The sequence below is a fragment of the Cyprinodon tularosa genome, unplaced genomic scaffold (genome assembly GCF_016077235.1).
Source record: "Cyprinodon tularosa strain WSP-4 unplaced genomic scaffold, ASM1607723v1 ctg509, whole genome shotgun sequence".
In the NCBI taxonomy this organism is placed as follows: domain Eukaryota; kingdom Metazoa; phylum Chordata; class Actinopteri; order Cyprinodontiformes; family Cyprinodontidae; genus Cyprinodon; species Cyprinodon tularosa.
In genome coordinates, this window is record NW_024039240.1 from 168,971 (window position 1) to 193,934 (window position 24,964).

The 24,964-nt window shown below is 39.0% G+C and overlaps 1 protein-coding gene across 9 annotated transcripts in view; it reads right to left on the reverse strand.

The window, feature by feature from the left end:
- Nucleotides 1–24,964, reverse strand: part of LOC119795311 (disco-interacting protein 2 homolog C) — a 240,853-nt gene that overhangs the window by 60,760 nt on the left and 155,129 nt on the right. For 8 of the 9 annotated variants that reach the window (XM_038303242.1, XM_038303239.1, XM_038303241.1 and 5 more), the window contains exons 6-9: nucleotides 15,098–15,187; nucleotides 9,030–9,191; nucleotides 6,007–6,126; nucleotides 3,469–3,666 (exon numbers count right to left, since the gene is read on the reverse strand). In XM_038303242.1, the coding sequence (XP_038159170.1) occupies nucleotides 3,469–3,666; nucleotides 6,007–6,126; nucleotides 9,030–9,191; nucleotides 15,098–15,187 (570 nt within the window). The remainder of the gene's footprint in view (nucleotides 1–3,468; nucleotides 3,667–6,006; nucleotides 6,127–9,029; nucleotides 9,192–15,097; nucleotides 15,188–24,964) is intronic. The other variant, XM_038303238.1, reaches the window with a different exon arrangement.

Genomic DNA, 24,964 nt, shown 5'->3' on the forward strand with positions numbered 1-24,964 from the left:
AATAAAATGGAAATCCTGCAGCCATGCAGCTTTTCTTCTAATATTGAGCTCTGATTGAAGCTGATGAAACACTTTTCTTTATGTTTTTTTTTTGTATTCCGTTCAACCCTGTGTGATGATCTGTGCTATGCTGTGATCTATCTGAGGTCCTCCCAGGATCATTTCATCCACTCTGCAGCTCAGCAGGAAGGTGGGACTCTAAATTCATGAGGACCTGGAACCCAGCAGCCCGGTTCACAGCAGCTAAATGTCTTTATTTATGGCCTTGGGACCTGGAGCCGTTTTCTCTGTGCTTCTTCAATAAACCTCTCCGTCTCCAGGCTGCAGAACAAAAAAAAATCAGTTTCAATCTGTGTATGGGTTTAACTGCAGCAGCGAACCTGGGAGGAGGACCTAATGTGATTCGACTGGAATAAATGAATTTAGAAATCTCAACCTGTGGCTGAGCTGCAGGTGAGCTTCTGATGTATGTTCATGTTATCCCTTTAAATGACTGTAGGATGGCTGCTAAAGGCATCTTTAGGCCATGTTGGTGCTGAACTAGATTAGAGATTGAACGTGAATGCAACCTCTTCACTTTTTTTGAAAAAAAAAAAAAAAGTTATCACCTGAAAGCTTTTAATATCTGTATTAGATATTTACAGCAAAGTACGAGTTTCAAAAACGAAACTTTGAAAATTTCTCAAACTTCTCAAACAAAGGATATGAGAGTAATTCAAAATGTGAAAGCTAAAGCTGAACCTACGTGTTTTTGTGCTTCGGTTTTGATTTTCCATCACACTTTTTCCCCTGAGTGTCCTGATCTCTTCACGTTTCTTTTTTGCAGATTTAACAGCTAAAAAAAATAAAAGGAACACTCAAATAACACATCCTAGATCTGAATGAAAGAAATATTCTCATTAAATTCTTTGCTCTGTAAAAAGTTAAATGTGCAGACAACACATCATTCAAAAATCTTCAATGAAATCAGATTTATTAACCAACGGAGGTCTGGATTTGGAGTCACACACAGATATAAAGTGCAAAAACACACTACAGGCTTATCCAGTTGTGATGTAATGTCCTTAAAACAGGTCAAAATGAGGCTCAGTATTGTGTGTGGCTGCCGTGTGCCCATATGACCTCCCTACAATGCCTGCGCAGCTCCTGATGAGGTGTTGAATGGTCTCCTGAGGGATATCCTCCCAGTCCTGGACTAAAGCATCCGCCAGTCCTGGTTGGCGGATGCTTGGTGAATGGATTGAGACATGATGTCCCATATGTGCTCAATCGGATTCAGGTGTGGGGAACAGGCGGGCCAGCCCATTGCTTCAATGCCTTCATCTTGCAGGAACTGCTGACAGACTAATGCCACATGACGTCTAGCACCTTCCTGCATTAGGAGGAACCCAGGGCAAACCGCACCAGCATATGGTCTCACAAGGGGTCTGAGGATCTCATCGTGGTACCTAATGTCAGTCAGGCATCCTTTATGGTCAGCAAATGAAGGGTTGTGCGGCCCTCCAACAGAAATGCCACCCCACACCATCACTGACCCACTACCAAACCGGTCATGATTTCTAGGCGTGGTCTATATACATATACTTAAATACTTTTTGGTCTCCCTTTTTTCCTTCCAAGCTCAGGTCCTCTACCAGAGGCCTGGGAGCCTGAGGGACCTGCACAGAATCTTTGCTGATCCTAGAACTGCACTTTTCTGGACTGAGATGTCTGACGTATTTCCAGGGTTCTGCTGTAACCACTCTTCAAGTTTGGGGGTCACTGCACTGAGGGTCCCAATGACCACGGGTACCACTGACGCCTTCACCTTCCCGATTTTCACCAGCTCTTCTCTGAGCCCCTGGTATTTCTCATGTTCCTTTTTCCTCATGTTGCAGTCACTTAGTATTGCTTCATCAACCACAATGGCTTATGTTATATATATATATATATATATATATATATATATATATATATATATATATATATATATATATATATATATATATATATATATATATATATATATATATATATATATATATATATATATATATATATATATATATATATATATATATATGACCAGGGTGTGGCGCAGGCTGGTCATCAATTGAGGCTTTGCTTTGCAGCAGCCACCAAGGCAATGTTCTAGCTTAGGCTTCAAATATTCATATAGAGCCTTTATTATAATTGTGATTTATCATTTCATTTATGTACAATATTCACCCAGCCTGGTTGGAGCTACAAAATCATTGGACACAAATTTACTCACAACCAGCCTCACTGTGTCCCTTAATTCTTCCTTTGTCTGTAGAAAGCATTGACCTTTATAGCTGATTAACTGGCCCTGATGCAAAAAGTTGTTTAGTGTTGTGCTTCACTATGTAAAACTATCTTGCATTTCCACGAGGGCAGAGGAATCTTGCAGTTGTCATCACAACTGTTAACTTCATCGTGCATTGTCAAAAAGTTCTGGGACAGAGACTGACTGTCTGGATTTTAAACCAGTAATTTTTGCAACCTATCTTGGTGCAGCATCCTGCTCTCTAACCACTAGGCCACGACTCCCCATAAGTATGGATAGAAAAAAAAGTATATATATATATATATATATATATATATATGCATATATATATATATATATATATATATATATATATATATATATATATATATGCATATATACATATATATTAGTGCCACTGTTTTTGCGAGCAGGCAGAGACCAATAGAAATGCATATTTTCAATCCCCACTTTAGAGGAAGACAGAACCAAAGAAGTGTTGAGACAAAAACCATACTCAAACTGATCAGTAAAAACTTCACCCCCAAAAATTAAAGCAATAAAGCCATTCGGTTTTGATCTTTTCATATACATCAATAAAATAATAATAAAACTTTTATCTCTAATAGCAAATGTCTTTTTCATTTTTTGCATTATTAGATAAGCAAATCTCTCCATATTCCCTGATCACTGCAGAGGCTGCAATCCCAAGTTTTCATTTACATAAGGCTGGTAGAAACTGCCCAAGGAGACACTTGGCAATTAATTTAAAATGAAGTCTGAAAAACTGGACCTTAACGAGAGAAATAAAACTTAAACTTAAAAAAATAAAGGCTCCCTCCTTCTGTACCCATGCAGTTCTCTTTAAAACATATTTCTCACAGGTTGCTAATGTGCTTAGAGCTCTGCCTGGCTGCCATTAGGGGAATTATGCTCACACAGCGGGTGCTAAACATTGTTTGGTGCTTCATTTAATCAGCTTTGGGGAGAAGCTGCATGTGCTTTCAAGCTGGAAGAAGCTTGCAGCTCCAAGCTGAAGAGTTTTTAGCATTTATTTCTCTACATGACAAACTGGGGACAGTCAGTCAGTTTTATGAGTCAGATCATGCAGGATCATGTGGGATGGAAGATGTTTCCGCCAAACTCTATGAAAATGCTAAAGAGAAAATAACACTAATATTTATTTTAGGGAGCCTCCCTACCGTAGGTGAGCGAGTAAAGCGGCTTGCCGTTGGTGTCCATGGTGGTCAAACAGGGCGCCTTTGGAGAGATGGTGCCCCACCTCTGCAGCGCCGCCTCTAGAGACGGGGGCCAGTTGGTCACCACGCCCAGCTGCTCGCCCCGCATGGCCACCATCTCAGCCCCCTCAGCTTTGGGCAGATTGGGGTCTGGCTGCTGGACTGCAGATAATAAAAGAAGAGGGATGAGTAAAAATGAAATCTTCTATATGAAAGACAAAGATTGTAATAAGTTAGGATATTTTAACGTTTATTGAAATGGATACATAGTAAATTATTCTGCATATAATCAAAACCATAAAAAGGCTCAATTGGATCCATACCCCCATGCCCACTAAAAGTTAAATGTCACTTAGCAAGTCATACAAAAACGTTGAGCTCCTTAGCTGTTTACAGGCATCTGACATTATTCTCTGTGGGTTTTTTACACCAGTGTGTTTCCAGTGACAGACTTTAAACCCACAGGGTCTGAGTTCCAATCATCCAGGTGCTGGTTTGAGAAAAGGCTGAATAATTTGGAGTTAATCTACTTTCAATGCTTCATTGCACTGTTTCTAATGCACCTGGACCGAATAGCAGTAAAGCAGCCCACAGCATGATGCGGTCATTACCGTGCTTAACAGGTTTAAAAGCCTCCGAGCAGCTTGGTCTTTCACTTGGATGACCAGAAAACCCTCATCTGATGTAAAACTGGCTTCAAAACAGACATTGGAGTTCCAGCATGCTGTAGCCTGGATGCTTCATGTAGACCATTGTCCTCTTATCTGAAGCAGACAGTTTGGGTCCTATTACAGACTTTGATGAAGTAGTGGACTATTTAACTGACTTGTGATTTAAACAAAAATTTTTAGAATTTATAAATGCTTAGAAGTTGCGTTACTTTTCCATCTTTTTCAAATGTAAATTTCTTCCTTTGAGCTTCTGTCTAAGTTCCCTGAATTTTCATTGATGTTCTAACTGCTGTTGAAACCAATCACTGCTAGGGGTGTAAATAATAATCGTTTTGTATCGATGCATCGATATGTCCGCAAGAGTATAGATTAATGTTTTTTTTTCCTCCGGTCTATTTTTATCCATTTGCTCCTGGGCGTAATTCTTCCTCCCGTGCTGCGGTGGCGCTAATCCTATTTTGCCCTCCTACCTCGCTTCCTGGTTATACTCTTACAGCAGTGTGTTGCAGAAAGCTTGAAAAAGACATTTTTAAATTATGCTCAGTATTGAAGCGTGGTCTGTGCTACACGCTGTGGGTCTAGATACAGCCGAGGCGGTGAGGAAGTGGGGGCGAGTAGTCTGACGACGGAGGGACATGAGGGCCAAAAAGAGCGGAGATCCAGGTGGAAAAAGGGTCCCAGCTTTCTCGCGCACCTCACTCTTCTAGCGGGTCAAACTTCACGAGTTGTTTTCCGCAATTTCGGTCATAAAAACAAAACAAGCCGACCTCCTGTCTGTGGCACTGTCTGCGGTCAGCTACAATTTGGGAGAGGTGCAGCGGAGCGTCTGTGGAGGGGGCGGGGACGTCTGGAGCCGAGGTATTGAATTGCACTCTTTGCACTGATTATGTGCAGTATTTTTTGATGCAAGGCCTTTCAGAATCTATAACGCTGGGGTATTATTATTTTTCAGTGAATGAGGTTTTCATAGGAATAGGTGGAGTACAACTTTTCTACTTCTGTTATTTGCTGTTGTTTCTAAAAAAAAAAAAAAAAATGCATAACGGTATTACAGCTTTCATTGATTTATTTCAAATATGAAACATTGTCTAGCCTGTAAGGTGTTAAAAAAAATCAACCAATTAATCAAATCGAATCCTATTGTGGTGTATTCTTGAGTATGGAAAATAATGGAATCGTTGGGTCAGGAAATCGACACTGAATTGAATCGCCATGATGGATGTGATTTACACCCCTAATCACTGCTGTCAAATCCAATAAAGACCCACTACCTACTATAATTCATCATGAACTGCCTCAGTCTTAAACATTTCCAGGACCTTAAGCAAAGCTTATTGTGTCTAATTTACACATATATTTGTGGCTGTTAAAAGTAAAAGATGAACAAACGGCATCAAAACCATTAAGAAAAGTAATGCTTTGTTTTTTAAGGACTTTAAGCTACGAGAGAAAAGCAAACTTCTCTCAAATGTTTGGACTAGGAAACAGCTGAGTGATCCAGGAAGCAACCTCTAATCAAGCAAACCACCATGGTGATGAATGTTAACGACACACTGAGCAAAGCCAGTCTTCTTAACATTCACTGTTCAGGCTTAAATTATCAACGAGCTTCTCGCTCAGCAGCGTTTGATGCTGGAAACAGAGGGAAATATTCATCAGCTTTGTCACAGCCCACTTTAGAGAAGACGAACATTTGTTTGAATGGAGTATTTTTCAGCTGCATGTGGCGAAGCAAATGCTGGATGGGAAAAACCACAGAAAGAAGAGGGATCTGGGACCATATTCGTGAATTGAAATATATTTTCGGGGGGAATAAAGGGAAGGCTGTTACCCTCCAGGAGCTCCTCGAAGTCGTCCACAAAGAACTCTCTTAACGGAGGCCGTTTGGGTCTCTTCAGCGTGTTGACGAGTTGTTGTATCTTGGCTGAAACTCTGCTGCTGACTGGAACACCTGCAGGGGACACACATTTGCAGTTGAAACCCTTTTTCTGCAAACCAAGGCTCTGTTTGGTCGATGTAAAAAACATCACAGTTTGTAATTAAATCGTTGAAAATAAACATTAACAAGATCAAGACCTGGAGGAAGAAAGTGGGATTAATATGCCGAGTCATCATCCTACCAGAGGATGAGTTTGTCTCTTATTAATGAGCTATTTACACAGCCATTGTTGTTTCTTATGTTTTGATAATGCAGCAAGTAGAACAGAAAAGAAAATGTCTTTATTGTCCCACAATGTGGAAATTCTGGTGTTAACAGCAGCAAAAAGATTATAGAAAAAATGGCCACACAAATGTGGACCATGGAAAAATGTATAAGAATGATATAACAGTGAAAGGTTAGAATATAAAAAAATAAAATACTGTACTGTAAAGTGTTTTAAAAATATAAAAACTGTGCACCTGGAGAATAAATAACCAATATTCAGCTATGGAAATTTTTACAGTAATGGATATTTGAAAATAGCAGCAACATCAGAGATGTGCAGAATGACAGCAGCATATTATTTAACTGACTAAGATAGAAACGGCAAAATCAGCATGATTTTAACAACTTATTAAATTTTTGGGAACATTGGTGGTTAGAGAGTCTTATAGCTGTTGTGATGAAGCCCCCTGGTGCATTTTTTTTTTTTTTTTGGAGTTCAAGGTTCACGGACACAACTACTGACCTGAACTAAGCCAGGAGCCTCTTGTCTGTCAGGGAGCTGCAGTAGCCAATAGTCTTTCTCCTACTGCTCTGCCACTGAAGGAGCATTTAGCGTAAAAGGTGAGGAAGCTAAGAAAATCACATCATTGTTGGTCCGACTATATGATCCAATTCTGCATTGGACCAAGCATTCCTATGCCAACCCTGACCTACAGCTAGGTTTGCAATTAAAGTCAAATATTTCATATAGCAAAAATATCATATTTCGAAGAAAAAAAAAGTCTCCCCAAACTATGCATGTCAAAATCAAAGCTCTAAGGCTGAATCAGGCCCTTCCTGGAAAATTATCTGGCCCTTAAGGGCCAAACAAGTTATATCAGCAGAACATAGAGATACACCGATATTTCTGAACAATTTTATGTATCAGCATTGACAAATAAAAACATGTGTTTATAGAACATGTATCCATTTGCTATCCATTATTGTTTGTTTATTTCTGTTTCCTTTTTGTTTAAATCGATAATTGTATAACTTTTTTTAATCATTTAAAAAAAAAATTTATTATGTGGAGCAAGAAAAAATAAACTCTGCTTCAAGAATCGACAAAGGTATCAGCAGTAACTTTTGGTGATCGGTCAACTTGGTCAGAAATAATAATCGGTATCAGTATCGGCCTTAAAAAAGGAAAAAAACCTGTATCGGTTGATCTCTAAAATAGAAGCACATGCTCTATGTGTACAAAGTGGCTAACAATGCTAAATAAATAGGAATAAAGAGCAGGGAATGATGTAACAACAGTTTTGTTTATAAAGCAGAACCAGCCCTTTTAAAAACCTGATGATGCTGAAAGCACCAAATTTAAACATTTAAAAATGAGTTTTACATCCCTGATGTAAACCATTCATACAGAGATTAAAAGTCAATTCAATACGAATTGATCCAACTTATCAAATGCAATCAATTTCAGTTTATTGTTCAAGCTGGTTAAAAGTTTTCTATCTAAGGAAACCCAGCTGAGTGCATCAAGTCATTGAATTTGCATGATTCCCTCCTGGATAAGCATTTAGCTACAGTGTATATTCGCTTGTGTTGTTCACTCTGCAGCAATGCATAACACCAAGCATGCATGCAGTGACAGTGGAGAAGAAAAACTCTCTTAACAGGAAGAAACCTCAAGTAGGTTCAGTTTGAGTGGCCATCTGCCGAGGCCGACTGGGGCAGAGAGAGAAAAGACGCAAAAGGAACAAATCTCATCATTACTCATATTAAGCAACCTCTGAGGGTGATGGGGGGGCTTCACTCTCTGAGAGCTGTAAATAAACCGAGAGGGATCCACCAAGTGAGAAATGGAAATCCAGTTTGGATCTTAAAGCTAGGCTGCTTCACTGTTTAAAACCTTAGTTGATTTAAAGCACCAATAATCACAGAAAATAGATCCAAAGGCAAGTACCTCTAATCACAGGAAGAGATGAGGATCTTTTGGTCAAAAAGGTTCATATAAATGACTCCAGTGAAGCCACCTGGATTTTACCAATTACTATCATTTTATCGCCAAAATAAATAAAAAAATAATCCTTTACAGATTCATTTAGCTTTAAAGACAGCAGGAACACTGACAAAATTTATAAAAAACAAAAAGAAGCTAGACACCTTTTCTTAATCACTTGCAGCAAGAAAAAAAAGAAAAAAAATGTTCCTCTTATTGAAACATAAACAGAAAACAGGAAGGTTCATTAACCTCAAAACAAAGAAGCAACAAGTGAAGAAGAGTCAGTGACATTTCTGACTCTATATCAAATTATCTGCCAGTGAAAATCACCACTTTAGTGAGTTCAAATTAGTTTCACTTTATCAAAGTAAAGTTCCTGCACAAAAAAAACTTAGTTTGATACAAAAATAGAAATAAAACCTTTGAGAGAAGCATCTCAATCAGCTCCCATCTGTTATATCTGGCAGCTGATGGACTGAGAGCTGTGTTCAACGTCTAACTGTGCAGAGGCATCGATTGCAGTGCCTGATGTATGACTCCATCAGCTGCTGCTCCAGCTCTCTCCAGAGAAGGAACGATTAAAGGATGGAGCAAAAAGCCGCTGTCTGCAGTCATCCCTGAGGTCTCTGCAGAGAGACACAGAGCCGTCGTTTCTGGACGACTTCGGCTCTCGGTACCTCCCCTCTCCCACCCGCAGCTCTTTTCAGGGTCCTCTCACCGTCTCCGGTCTCCATCAGCTCTGCGTTTCCATATTTAGGGGTCTGCCTCTGGGCTGCATTCCCGCCGCCTGTGGCCCGCTCTACCTGGATCCCGTCTGTTGTGGTGGTGTTGCCTGTGTTGTTGGTGTAGCCGGTCACATCTGGGGGAGCGGAGTGGTTTTCTGAAAGAGACATGAGGAGAAAGGAGGCCTGTAAGCACCAGATCCCAATCAGAACCAAATAGATTGGGCCGATCCACATCTAAGCAGCATGTTCTTAAATCTGCCTTATTTAGAATCTAAAGCGACTTCTCTTAGGGTTTAACTGGAGTTATGTCAGGTAGAAAATATCCGATTCATCACTAAAACAGTTTCATTGAGTCGATACATACTAGGATTCACTCTGGATGCGGCATCCTGCACATCAAAACATCAGCGATTAATGCTTTGAATCCTTTTATTTTTTTCCCACTATCTTAAAACATAAACGGGAAGCATAGAGAACTGGCTCCTACTCGTAATGGATGCACAGTCTTTCAAAACGCTGCATCTCTCCACACACTCACACATGCACAACCACTCATCAGCACGCATACATCCCTGTGGGTTTATAGATGTAAACCAACGTCCAACACGTCGCTAATTAACTGATTGCATTTCCTTTGTAATATACACCAGATCTTTTTTCTTTCCATGTAAACATTTCTGACCTCTGTTCACGGATCTGATAACCAGAGTTCTGCAGCAGCTGCCTACATACAGTGTGCATAGAAATGCCTGCAGTAAACAGGAGACAAACTACCAACATCTATGAGTGGTGACTACTTGGATGTAAAATAATTGCAATCGTGGCTTTTTCAAGCTGCTGTCTATCTTTGTGAAGCAGGAAAAAGACGAATACAAAGTGAATCCAGTAGAACTTTGTATTTCCTACCTGGAATGGGTGACAATAGTTGAATAAACTTTTGGCTCTCAAAATGGTATCAGTGCCCTATTTGTTGATACCGATACTACCAATTTAGAGCTGGATCGGGGCCCTGCTTGATACTGGTATCGGTGCAACACTAGTTAAAAGTGCAAGAATTTTTATTTTAATAAACCTGAATCCATCTATAAACCTCGAAGTCTAACCTGTTATAAATATAAATATCATGCAGGATATTGATTCTTTAACTTTCTATACTTTTAAATTAAGAGAATAATTTTTTTATAAATCAAACAGGTGTGTTTGACAGAGGTGGACAGTAACAAGTTCATTTACTTGAGTAACCTTTGAAAAAAAGAAAGGCACTTTAAGGAATAGTTTTACATCAATGCACTTTTACTGGGGTAAAAATATGTATAAAATAAATATCACTATTCTGACCCGAGTAACATTTTTTTGGCTACTCCATCCAATGTGAGTACTTTCAGTTAATAAAAAAAATCTTTTATATTAGACATGAATGCACCATGCATGTACTGAAGGCTTATTGGTTAAACTCTATTTTCCATCTGAGTCTGCAGTGTTGTTTGTTATTAGAAGGTTGAGCGAAAACACAGCGTACTGATATTCAACCAAGTCTTATTTACTGTAATCGTTGATTCTGTATGTTTTATCACAGATTTTTTTTTCTTTTGAATTATTTTCATTCTACAAAACTTTTCTTTGTGTAATTGTAGTATGTTTGTTTTAATCCTATTCTTTTAAGCACCAGAATTAGCATATCACTTAATATTTTGTTCCATTTTACATCATTTTGTTAAATATTAAATCAGTTGTTATGATCATGAGTAGTAACTCTGTACTTGAGTAACTTTTTGTTTTTAAAATACTTTTTCAATGCTACTTTAGGTAATTTCTTTAATGGCTACTTTTACTTTTACTTGAGTAACAGTAGAATGAAGAATTGCTGCTCTAACTGTAATTCAAATTTTTAGGCACTCTACCGACCTTGGTGTTTGACACAATAAAATAAGCGTACACAGCTTTTGAACATCACAGAGTGTTAATTTGCATATTTTTCATGCAAACACAGACTTTCTTTGCCACTTAAGTTCATTTCAATCCCAGACCTCTTCAGGGAAAACAAGGGCTGGAAAACACTGGTTTGAAGAAGAAAAATCTACATTGAATGGGACTCATCATTAACATTACTGCAGATCCTAAAATAAAACTCTAAAAAAGCATTCTACGACAAGTTTTAACACTTTGGATTTAGTTTCAATCTGTCCTTTAAAGCTGTGGTTGTCAAAGATAAGGTCAGGACCTCCCTTTGGGTTATTAGTATATAGGTTTGGTCAAGAATCTTTCTAAACAAAACTACAAAAATAATTGTTAACGGAATTACTGTTAAAAAGTGAAAAAGAATGAAATAGCGTTCTTCCTTTTTTGGGAGTTGGTAGTGATGTTTTAAATTGTTGCTTTAGAGAATAAACAGCTTCAGTATTGGATGATCATTTTAAAATTAACCCTGAAATGAGTGAAACGTGCAGAAAACATGAACCAGAACCTTCCCTCCCAGCAGGATCCTGCAGTCAGACCACATCAACCGGAACTCCTCCAGTTTAAACTACCTTTAAAAGACCAATTTCTCCGCAGACCCTCAATATTTAGCCCGTTTCGAGCCACATTTTGGATCATCCTCCGCTGTTCTGATGTTTCAAAGCTCCCAGCGAGCCTCGGACTCTGCACATGTTCATCCTTTTTATGAGGCATGAATGCAGCTCAACAGCATCAAACAGTGTTTACCTCTCTGGGCAGGACGCTGCTCACAGTCGCACTGTGAAGCCATGCAAAGATGATTGGATGAATCTAAACTGAAAATCATAAAAGGGTCCAGAAAATGGACGCTGGGTTCTTTCTGCTCTCAGTCAGACTGCTTAGATCTACTAAAATAAATGGACAAGATAGCGATATTCAGCGTACTGATATGTTAATGATACACCTGAAGCGTGCACATCACAGTCAAAGCTTTTTTTCTCTTTTTCACACGTTATTCAGAAGACTAAAGGCTGTTTATTATTTACAGTGGTTAAATTTTGGCATTTAGTGATTTTCAAATGTGGGAAAATATCTTTGATTGCAGGTAAATTGTTCCCTGGAGAGGTTAGAGTGGCTCTTGGAGGGTTTTTTTTTTTATTAAACATCCATTTTCCTGCTGATAATAACAGCTTAGACAGGATCAAGCTTTTAATCTCATTCTGAACATGATTCACAGTAAAAAAGTGGAAAATATGACTATTGCTCATGTCTTTCATTCCAAACCCTAAATTAAAGCTTCAAAGAAATATTCTGCTTCTGCTTTAAATAATTTATATGTTAACTTTCCCCTCACGTACTCCGTTCAATAAGCTGCTCTGCGGCTGCTTCAGATAAGAGCCGCTAAGATCAAACTTCTTGAACCTGTGCAGCTTCACAGCAGGCATGTTCACACCGACACTCAATAATAAGGCAGAATAGTCAATGATACGAAACTAAACTTGAGTTAGACGTATAGTATAATGTTTGTCTCTTTACATTGTCATGCTTAGTGCTGAAATTAATATTTTTTATTACTAAATATTTTCTTTTAAATGCTTTTTTTGCACTAGTTGCCTTTATTTGAAATTATTTATTTGAAACCGACAGGAAATATGGATTTAGAGGAGTTGGGTGAGCCTACAGAGGTCAAAGGTCAGGGACCTCACCTGTGGCAGCCATATTGAGGCCTCCATACATGGGTTGAATGCTTCACCCCTTTATAACTAAAGCATCTCAGTGAATTATTTTTGACCTTAAGGGTTCATAAAACAGCACAGGTTAGCACTGGAATTCACTTTGTTCTCCAAAGGTAAGTTTTAAGTGATAAAAGGATGGATGGATGGATGGATGGATGGATGGATGGATGGATGGATGGATGGATGGATGGATGGATGGATGGATGGATGGATGGATGGATGGATGGATGGATGGATGGATGGATGGATGGATGGATGGATGGATGGATGGTGTCATTATGTGATAAACCATTTTAAGTAACCTTATTCCTGTTTTTATTACAATATTTAGAAATATCTTTGGGATCTATAACCATCCTTCATGACAGGTTGGTCCGGCCTGATTACTGGTTTGAAAGGCAGACTGCTCCATTTTAACCTGTAATAGTGGGGCACAATGAGACTAAAAATGGAAAAGTATGAAGTAGCAAATAGGAGGAGTGACTGCTTCTAGTCAAAGAAATGCAGCAACACATATGGGAGGAAATTCAGTACAATCTAATCCATGGATGTTGGAGAATCAGCTCTTCTGGGTCCAATTTTCATATTGTTAAACTGAATCTATTAAGATGAAAAAATCAGTAAAGCAACTTTAAAACAAAAGGAAACTACAAAAGTAAGTGGTTCATAATTGTATTAAATGAAAATATTTTAGCCAAGACAATCTTAACTCCACTGAAAGGAGAATCTACAGCAGCCCCTGGTTGAAGCTAAAAGCTGCCCGAATGTACAGCTTTTAGATGAGATGCATCCATGTTTAAAAAAGATGACTAAATCAAAGCTCAAACTGATTTGACAGTTTGAGGGAAAACTACAAAGAAACCAGGTAGAGAGATGACTTGCAGGGACGCTGCAGACGGCCAGACAAACGAAACATCTCGTCTGGACCTGAACTGAATACTAACACTGCTGCATGCAGGACAGGCATGCTAATTACTCACATCCAGCCTCTGCAACATCTGGGCTGTTTGTGCAACATGGAGCAGGACAGAAACTCTCTAAAGTCCTGGGTAGTTCATCGGTTTGTGAACATATGTGAGAGGATGAGATGCCGTGCATGCAGCTGCATCAACCTCTGACTGTCTTTGAGATGATGGGAGAAGAAGATTGGTGCTGGCTGGGGAGGAAGATGATGAACGCCTCATTCACTGCTGGAATAGTAATCAACCAGCCTGACTGAGGGACCTTTCTGTCTCCCTATGAAAGTCAAAGTCAGTTTAAACCGGCTTCATAAGGTGGACAAACCGCAGCAAAGACTTTGGCTGACAGTTTTGATGAACTGGCACCACTTTAAAGGAGGGACTCCAAGTTTAATCCCTTAGGAAACAAGAATTGGCTTGATTGGTTGAGTTGGCATAACTGTAGTTTTATACTTTAAAACCTTAACTTAAACTAAGTTAGTAGAGTCTGTAAATTAATAAGAAATTATTAACAATTATGTGATTTAGGTTTAAATCTAGTGGCTTAGTTACAGACCCTGAATAAGATACCTGATCTGTGCATAATATAAACCAGAAATCCACAGGACCTGTGTGACGCCTTCATGGTAGCCATGTTTCCATCCAACTGAAATGCAAACTTTAAGCAAATTTAAAGAAGTAAACAAAAAGGGAATGCGAATTTGTGGTTTTTCCATTTGGTTCAAAGGGAATCTCCATTTGGTTCAGTAGTAGCCTTCAAAATGTCATACTTTTCTTGATTTGTCCTTGGCCGGTCTTCTACAATTCCTTTATAAACATCAATCTTTGTACTAAAATATTCTTTCTGTCATGATTTGTGGACCTTAAGAACTAAAGAGAACAGTCATCTCCTGGTCAGACCCTGTAATTCAATGCAAGGGTAGAGTCAGAGTATAAAATATGCATTGGGGTCACACCAGTGGCTGGAAGTTGGAGGGGATTTAGCTGGGAGTTGGAGGAAAGCGTTTGACTGGGCAGGGCAATTTTGAATGGCTGCTACTGTATATGAGAATAAGGAGATGTTCTGGGAGCAGAAACGTGCAGAATCCCTGGCATCTACTGTAAAAACACCGAACAGAAGCAAAAACAAGAAAACTACTAGCTGTTTTTATAAGATTCTTGTTGATGATCATCAACAATTCACATGGAATTTTTCTTATTCCATGCATCAACAGCTCAATGCTGGAAGGGTTAGCATTGAAATGATTGCTTCCACATTGTTGGAACTCAGACGCCTAGAAACTGAGGGATTAGGGAACAATCATCAGGGAGGAAGGGGAGACTGAGGGCAAGGAAATCAGGGAGAACCACGGAGGGATACGACGTCCACATTTGCTTGAAAGGATGGCACAAGATGGACCAGCTTCCTGGGTTCTCCGATCTCCTACTTACCGGAGCGCCCCGACTTGGAGTTTCCGTTCTGAACCCAACCAGCTGAGTCTGCCTTCCTCCTCCTCTTCAAGGAGAGGTGGCTTAAAAGGCCTGCAGGTGAGGAACAAGAGGGGAGGGCACCTTGAAACAAGGTGTGAGGGAAATGATCTGCTTATAATTACCTCACACAACCCCAGCTCAGTAAAAACATATGGTCCTTTGCAGAGGCGTAGCCAGAACATTTTTATTTTTAAGGGTGGTCAGGCAATAACCGGTGTACACTGAGGGATGGCTGAAAGCAGACAGGCGCAAGAACCTCAGGGTGAATCTTCACTGTTCCAAAAGGAGAATGAACAAGCAGAACATCCATAATTTCTAAATAAAGACTAATTATACTTTCCTACAGCCTTTGCTAACAAATAGATGCATATATTTAAACATCTATGCTGTCTTTATGAAAGGTGTAGTGGAGAAAATTCTTTCAGATTTGAGTTCTGGGGTGAACATCTTATTCACTGTCATTACTTACCTACTTTTATCAATAGTCGTTCTGCATACAATTCATATTTACATGTACCAATATTTATATTAGATTGATTACGGTACTTAAGTTATTTCTAAAGTAGTTATTTATCTGACTTGCAGAGACATAATTTTTACCCCCAAGTCAAAATCTAGTTCTGAAAAGAGCATGAATTCTGTATTTATCATCTTTAATGTACGTATTTTGATGAGCATAATTAACCACCAGACTTTTGTTGTCAAGTAACTGTTAACATATGAAAAAGTGAAATGTTAAATAAGTTAGAACATTCCAAACTGATCATGTTACTGCTGCCAATGTCTGTATTAAAGGGAAAAATGGCAGAGGTGGCCAATGATTGGCTAAGGCAAAGTTGGCTATTGGCTAAAATAACGCAACTCTATTTCTGACATTTTGAATTGAAAAAGATTCCTGGATGGGAAGCGAAATGTATTCAAACTTGGAAACAAAGTCCAGAGGATTTTTTTTTTTATTTATTTTTTTTTTTTTTACTTTTTTGGAATGACTATGACCTGGATGACTGAGAATCTTCACCAGCACCCTCCATAAACCAGACTTTCCTGCTTAATTATTAGATGAATCAGACAGAGGAGCTGATTTTTCCTACATATTAGAATATTCATTATTAGATCAAATCTGATTGTTTGCAAAAGCTTATGACGAAAAATAACGTCTAAAATGGATCACAGACTGCTCTGTTGGTCTACGAGGGTCACTTTCAAAGGATTTTGCCTCATTGGAGAATTGTTCAAACAGAGCAACGAAAGCATGGAATCAGAAAAGCCCACGAGTTATTAAATCGAAGATCCAGACTACCCAGAGACGTTTAGGGGAGCGTTTTTTGGAATGAGAAGAAATGACAAATGTGAATTTCTGGAAGGTGAACATCTTGTTAAATATGATGTTAAAAAAAATAATCATACAGTTTTGGTAAAATAACATAAGACCAGCAGTTAAACATGGCGGTTGTGCTGTGATGGTCGATTTCCAGCTTCAGCTCTTAAAGCTACAGTGTGTAATTTTCAGCGACATCTAGCGGTCAGACTGCAGACTGCAGCAACATGAACGTCTCCCCCCCACCGCTTCTCCCCCCCAACAGTACGGCGAGCGTTACGGGACAAAATGTCTTCCACGACGTCCGCATCACCTACCTTCTCAAGTGATGAGGTTTGTTTACATAGATTATTTTACAGATAGTATTTCATTAGTCTGTGTAGGGTATAGATTTCATGTAGACTTAAGATAATAAATATACCCGTTATTTTTTCTACGTCGTTGTGACGTTTTGGTGAGCTGCTTTGCATGGTGATATAAACAGACGAAGTAATTGTAGTCATTAGTTTAACAGCGAGATTGTGTTCGCTGGAAGAATATATATTCCCCGTTTACAGAGTCCAAGTCTTGTTTGTGGCACGGGGGTTACAAGGCAAGGAAGAGGGAAAGGAAGAGGGCAGAGAGGCCGGGGTGAGCGTGCAGCTGGGGCCAGGCGAGAGAGGGGAGCCAGCGGGGTGAGAGCAGAGGAGGAAAGGCTTGAAGATCTCCAAAGGAGCCGGAGAGAAGTAACCGAGGTATATATCCAGAAAATTATTTTACAGAAAATTACTGAATCATTACCTGTGAAACGTCAGGGACGTTGCTGAATAAGTATACTGGAGAGTAACAGCATCATCACGCAGCATGTTATTGTTTTAGACAGGTCTGAGCATCCTGTACTCCAAAAACTGCAGTGATATTAGACAATTGTGTGTATAGGATTAATTACCTGTCCAAGAGAAAACTGGCAACTTGAGCGTCACTTTGAAAACCCTTTTCCTCCATCAGTGACTTCCATCGTGTAAATGCCGTGCCAATGTTGATCCGTGTTTTTTGTCGTTTCTTGTCACTCTTGCGTTTATTCTCGTCGTGTTTCCGCTTCTTAGATGACGGGGGTTCGGTGTCCGCCGCTTTTCGTTGTGATACAGAGTAGGCATGATCCTCCATTCGTCTGATGTTTGGCCACACAGTGCCAAACAGTTTGCAAAGTCACTCACGCCTGCCGCCTTGTTTACCTTTCTTGTTACCGAGGCGCAGTATACCTGCTTCTTCTTCTTCTTTGGTTTCAGGCAGACTAAACGCTTCTCAGGCATAATACTGCCATCTACTGTTCAGTACCGTCTCAGTTCATCTCTCTCAACTTGCCGTAGTTATTTTCGAGCGTCATGGGAGATCTCGCAATCGCTAGTTTGTTGCCTCTGCGCTGCCGTAGCGCAAAGATGTCAGCCTCCATGGCTGCGAGACCCGCTCCTATGTAATTATAAATACCGAATTCTAAGGCAACGCAAATGTTATGGTTAAAAGGCTGAGCTCATAGGTGATGATAAATAACATAGTTATGTATAATATATTAAATTTCTGAATTTATATGCCTGTAATTATTACACACTGTAGCTTTAAAGAATTTGTAGCAATCAACTGAATCAAGAAAATCCTGAATATGTAACCATCAGTTTATGATATTAAGCTTAACGACGCTTTGGTTATGCAGACAGACAATGATAAAAAAAAAAAAATATTCAGCAAAAATAGAGCGCCAAAATAATGGCCTAACAATCCAAAATACACCTCAAAAGGAGTCACAATTAGTTATTAGATTAAAATTTAGGGGGAATTTGAATTTAAAGGGTAGTTGATATTTAGTCTTTGTTCCCCAAATACTCAATTTATCATATGATTGTATTTCCTCACCTTCAATTTACTGGACAATAAAATGATGACAAGGAAACAAGTTAGTAAGAACAAAAAATCCTACAGAGACCAGTTTCTTTCATTGAAGTAAAAAAAAAAAAAGGCCAGATAGAAGACATTTTCTATGCGTACTTAAAAAAAAAAAAAATCATGTGCAACAGGTCCTGCAGCTTTGACCCAAAATATAAAAACCCTGAACATAAATTCATCTGTAAAGGAAATAAGAAATAAATTTTTGAGGCATAATTCCACACTTTCATAGAGTCTAAAGAACATTCTGTAGGAGAAAACATATAAAGTTAAATAAAAATGTAATACAAGGAAGTGCCAGAGCTCTGCTCTCAGTAAAGCCATCCTTTAAGCCATAAATAAAAGTGAACCTTGAGTCGTTGATCAGTGTTCTGCACTAAACCTCTTCTCTCATAAATCCACAAATTTAAGTGGAGCTCCAAGGTCTGAGGTAGATTGGACAGGATATGAGCGAAGTGGGCAGGAAGAGAACCTCCATGACGCTGACTGGGTTAAAGCATTTCTGCTGCAGGGGCAGATGCCTCCTGGAACTGCTTAGAATTCAGACATAACCTTAATTTGCTCACAGACTCCCTAACACACAGGCTGTTATAATAAACAGACTAGCTGCAGCTATCGGAGGATAATTGTGACGTGAAAATGTCAGAATATTTGGTTACCATGGAGTCAGAAGTGAACGGCACAAACTGTTGGATCTGAACCTAAAGCTTATGGACTGAGTAAGTAAAACTGGTCTGTTCTGTTGAAGCAAAGGGGATCTTAACATCCGGGAATAAGAAACCATCGTAGTTCCCTGTTGATGTCCAAACTCTCTTAGCTTTTATACGACCAATCGGTCATTTATCCTGAAGCCTGATCGAATTGTTAAGCATAGCCTTTAATGATAAAAACTGCAGCATGTCGGTGGAGATGCTTCTCCTCTCCCAACGACCCGCTTGTGCTATTGCTCTGTTCCTAGTTTTACTTTCTTTCCCCAGCTGCCAGACTTTAGCCAGACACAGTTTTAATGGATCTTTCATTCATTTGTTATTTTTAAATAAAACCAGCATTGAAAAAAATAGTAAAAATGTTTTCTTTTTTTTCCAAGGTAGCATATTAAAAGAGACAGTTATTTTTTTTTTATTAATATTTCCCTACTAAATCAAATATAAACAAAATGGATAAATAGCTTGAAAATGTAATTTTTCGATTTCTGCTTTGGGCTCTGAGTTGATCAGTTTTATTAGGCACGTTCAGCGGAAAAATAAAATACACAGGAGCATCTAAGCCCAAAAAACATCCAATGGAAAGCTGGCAAAGTTTTACAGACTTGGTTTGTGTCCAAACATCCAGCCTGACCCCAACCGCTCCATCACTATATAGAGCAAGGACTATAGTGAACTCAGCAAACTGACTGTTTCGACAGATGATCACTATTTTTCACTTCCTGTTGGTCACACCACTCAGTCTCCCTGCATGGTGTCTGTGCAATTTTTTTATTCTATTTCACCCCAAAAAACAATCCCACAATGCTTTGCAAGGAGAGCTCTTGCAAAGAATATCTGCTCCTCTACCGACCATGGATGTAAGCTACTTTTAAATGTTCATGGTGGGAAACTCTGAGTCATCTACTTTTTCATCCACATGACATTCAGATAATTATATAAAATGGAGGAACCATGAATTTTAATTTAATACTAGTATCACTATAAGTAGAAAGTTACATGACTTATTAGTTGTGCTCAGGTGATGGCTAAAAAGGTTTTTGGATATTTTTAATCCAAAATGGGATTTGATTCTGAATCCGATGAATCTGTTTTCTCCACATTTAATTTAGAAGAGTTTGAAAAATCAAACTAACCGCTCACCATTTTTCTATAATATTAAATAAAACACATGTTGAAAAAGGTTTTTCCTTGTATCTAGAAAAAACTCAATAAATCTTATTTTTTGTTTTCATTTATCAAACCTTTATTTTATCAGGAAATCTAATTTTTGAGGGAGACCTGGCCAAGAGCCACCAGAAAAATCCCATTTAAAAACACACAGATAAAACAACTTAGAGATGCTGAACCTGCATAGAACTTTTAATATTAATCCATATATGTAGATGAATTAATCCAAGTTTAGCCCAAATCTGAGAACCTCAGGACAGTGAGGAGAAGCCAATGAGAGCAGCTGTAACAGTTATTGGCAGAAGACCACTTAGATATAAGGGCAGTTTGCCCCAAATGGTCTTATAAAGGAATATCAGGCAGTGCTTTTATGTCCTCAGAGTAGCGAGTACAGCTGGCAGTGATGGGTTCTGTATGCAGAGTTGGTTATGAAGCCTTGTGCACTGTGAAAAAGTATGCCCGTGCAGCAGAGGACTAAAGAGGAAGAGCAGAATATCTCCATAATCCAGCAGTGGCAGGAAGGTGGACTGAACAAGTCTTTTCTTCACATCCAGAATCAACATTGATTTACTTCTGAAGTAAAAGCCATTTAAAGCTTTTGACTTATTCAGATGTTTTGTGAAGAGGGCAGTTTACCTTCAACTACAAATATTTTTAATAACATCTAAAAACAGTGTGTAAATTGTTGCTTTTAGCTGCTGAAAATTGAAAGAAGCAATGTTAGAAATGAGTAAGTCTAACCTCAAACATCGGATTCATTCAGTTGATTTTAGTTTATCACACCTAAAAGTCCAGCCTGTCACCTCTAACCACCCTGTTTTTTCCTTGTTTCATTTATCCGAGGACGGCTGAGTGCTTTTACGTCAAGGCCCCGACGCTTTTCTGCTGCCGCTTCCCTGGAAACAACTTTCCACTAATGTCAGACTGCAGGGAACAGTGACGCAGGAAATCAGCGGGAACGAGCCCAAACAAACAAGAGGAACCAGCAAACGGACGGCGTGCAGAGGACCCGGGCCATGGCTGGGTGGAGCTGGCAGGAAGCTCTGTGTGCATCTGTCTGTGAGATACCTTCAGAACTGGACAGCAGCCGCGTCAGCGGGACAACAAGCAGGCCTCCCTCCGCCACAGTGATTAGTAATGACGCCGCCCCAGCAAGCGACAGGAAAAAGGTAGAAATAACAGTTATAAAGCCACAGTGGGCCTGATTCATACCTGCACTGAAAGAGATTTTATCGGTACTACTCCTCTCTAGAGGCAAACAAGCAAACCATGATGGCGGATAATATTCAGGAAATTATGTTTTGTTATCATTTCGATATTTTTTCAGAGTCAGGCGAAGAACGCAGGCTTTGGTGAATTTACTTGACAGAATCGGCTTTTGGTAATTGATACGACAGATGATAGTCTGATCAGGGCATAGAGACATAGGAAACAATGACAGGCGTTGAGGTTCATCACACTACTAAGCAGAATCATCACTGGAAATCGTGTGGCATGGTAGGTAGTTTTTATAAATGTTTAAAGCTTCACTATTATAGAGGCTGACTGTAAGGAGATGATGCGGTCTGCTCATGCACTCTTTGTTATCTGAGAACTGAGCCAGAACTGAACCAACCGGAGCCCTGCTGATGAACTAGTACCAGTTTAGCACGGCTGGGTTGAGTCTGCTACGGTCCAGTTCAGTTGCGCATACCATTTACACCCAACGGTTATCTTGGTTACCGTGCTCTGACAGATCTAGGCATGGTTTCAAAATGGTAGTGTCAATGAGGCTTTTGATCCTTTTTGTATGTAAAAGATCCATTCGGCACAATTGTGCCAAATTTGGACCAAATGTTCCAAACTGATTTATTTGAATTTTATGACTAATTTGACCATAAAAAAATAAATCTATATGTTTAGATTTACATAAATTTTCATTCAATCACCTAGAACCGCTAGGTTCTCCTCTCACTCTTCACCCAGGTAAATAAACCCTATATTTTTTAGACCACCCCTACGCTTCCAATATATCAACGCTAAGATTATTGGCTAACAAAATATGTCAATCAAAAGTCGATTAGTCACTATATTGTCGAGCGGCAGCTGAATAATACTATGTGAAACATGCACAAGGGGAGGGCCTTTTTTTACATGCAGGAATTTTCCATACTAATGTGGATATTCAAAATGAAAGTTACATTCAATGTAAGGAGTAAATAGGTAAATGAATATGACCACGCAACGTAGATGATCTAAAATGGTGGACTGGTATCATTACAGGGATGGATTATATGTTTTCATCCTTATGTTATTAACTTTTCTATGGCAAAAGAAAAAAAACCTTCGGTGGATTATTAGGACAAAAAAAAAATGAGATCCCCCCAACAGATTAATCTGAAAAAATAAGAGACAAAACTTCATGATATGCATCTGAGGTGGTCACAATTTGATTTTAAACAGGTTTCTTCGGGGTTCAAACAGGAAGCAGGCTCCATTTACACGCCTTTCACAGGGATATAAATACCAGTTATCATCCAACACCCGCCAGTTAACACCAATAAACATCAAAGCCTGAATAGTAAGCCCACCCAGCCACTCTGTGAAAGCAGATCTACTCACTTTTATTGGAAAGCTGGGCTGCAAACAGCTAAGAATAACCTGGAGGAAAGCTGCTTTAAAAGCGAGCAGCTCTGAGGCTCAGCTGGTCTCCTTCCTCTCAATCTGTGATTCAGAGATCTTCCAAATGTCCTCAGGGGGGGTTTAACTCCATAAAACAAGCCTTAAAGTGGCCTGTTGGTTATTCCAAAAGGGGGGGTGTAAGAAGCAATAATCTGACATGAAGGTTAAACCAGCTGAAGCCTCTCTGTCATTTCACTATCCCATTTAAAGGCAGATATTTTGGATTTATTTTCTGAGATCCTCTGTGATGCCCAACCTTAATCTTCTATGGATAAGCCTTGTAAGGAGGAATGGGGCAAATTTCAAGTGAAACCTTTCATTAAAAGGGTTAACCAACAGTACGTGTATGATTCGTTTCTATGGAACTTCAGCTTTAAAGCAAATATTTCTTTCCTACTTCAAGCCAAGCGTTATGTGTGGGTTTGCAACAAGACGCAAAGTGTTTACGTTTTTCCGCTGTCACACAGCACTGAAACTGAGCAAAGAGGGTTTTCTTACCTGCTCATAAACTAGAGAAGAATTTGCTTCATATGTCTGCAAACACTTTCAATATGGAGGAGAACAGGAAAACTGTTCCCCTTTGACTTCTCCGTAATCAATTCTTGTAATGGTCTAATATTTGTTTAGATATTAGAGCAAAATTTTGGATATACCCACAGATACACCCTCTTTAGTATGTACATTTTTGTTTTATTCTTAACAATTTTAAACTTAATTAACTCAGTCTTGTCTCTATAGCATCATTTGATTATTGATTTGTACCTTAGTCCTTCACACACATTTATAGGAAATCTAGGCCTTAGGAAAAATTTAAAATATGTTTGATTGCTCGGGTCAGTTATTGAGAAAATGACTTTTAAAGACAGACCAGGTGTTTACATCTGCTCTAGATAGTTTAAAGCTACACTGTGTAACTTTTAGCGACATCTAGCGGTCAGACTGCAGCAACATGAACATCTCCCCCCCACCGCTTCTCCCCCCCAACAGTACGGCGAGCGTTACGGGACAAAATGTCTTCCACGACGTCCGCATCACCTACCTTCTCAAGTGATGAGGTTTGTTTACATAGATAATTTTACAGATAGTATTTCATTAGTCTGTGTAGGGTATAGATTTCATGTAGACTTAAGATAATAAATATACCCGTTATTTTTTCTACATCGTTGTGACGTTTTGGCGATCTCGCAATCACTAGTTTGTTGGCTCTGCGCTGCCGTAGTGCAAAGATGTCTGCCTCCATGGCTGCGAGACCCGCTCCTATGTAATTATAAATAACGAATTCTAAGGCAACGCAAATATTAAGGTTAAGAGGCTGAGCTCGTAGATGATGATAAAATAACATAGTTATGTATAATATATTACATTTCTGACTGTATATCCCTGTAATTATTACACACTGTAGCTTTAAGAACAGAGTCTAATTTAATTTGAGATGTATTTTACAGATGTGTTTAAACATTTTGGGGTGTTAATGTTAATTATTTCCCCATATACATATGTAATCCATATAGGGAGGGAGTGGTTTGATGTCGCTCTACAGCCCTCTTTAGGTGAGTGGAGAGGTGAATCTAATCCCCAGAAAGGCCTCAGGTCAGGATTTGAACTAATAACTAATAGCAAATGGAAATACTTTTTTCTAACAGAGGTCAATTCTGATGTCAGGATGAAGAAAGATGCCTCTGTTCAATTCTATATATAAGCTTTACTATCAGGAAGTTAAAATCCTTCATCTGATCCAAAATGCTGCAGCCAGAGTTTTGATGAAAATTAGAAAGAGAGATCATATCTCTCCTATCCTAACTTCTATTCATTGGCTTCTTTTTAAATTCAGAATAGAATTTAAAATTCTGCTTCTCACATATAAAACCTTAAATGGTCAAACTCCGAATGTTCCTTAATTTCCTAACAGCGCACCTAAATCTCAATCTGCAGCTTTACTAGTGGTTCCTTTCTAAAAACAGAATGGGAGGCAGATCTTTTAGCTTTCAATCTCCTCTCCTTTGGAACCGACAACCAGCTTTAGTCTGTGTGGCAGACATACTGTCTACTTTTGAG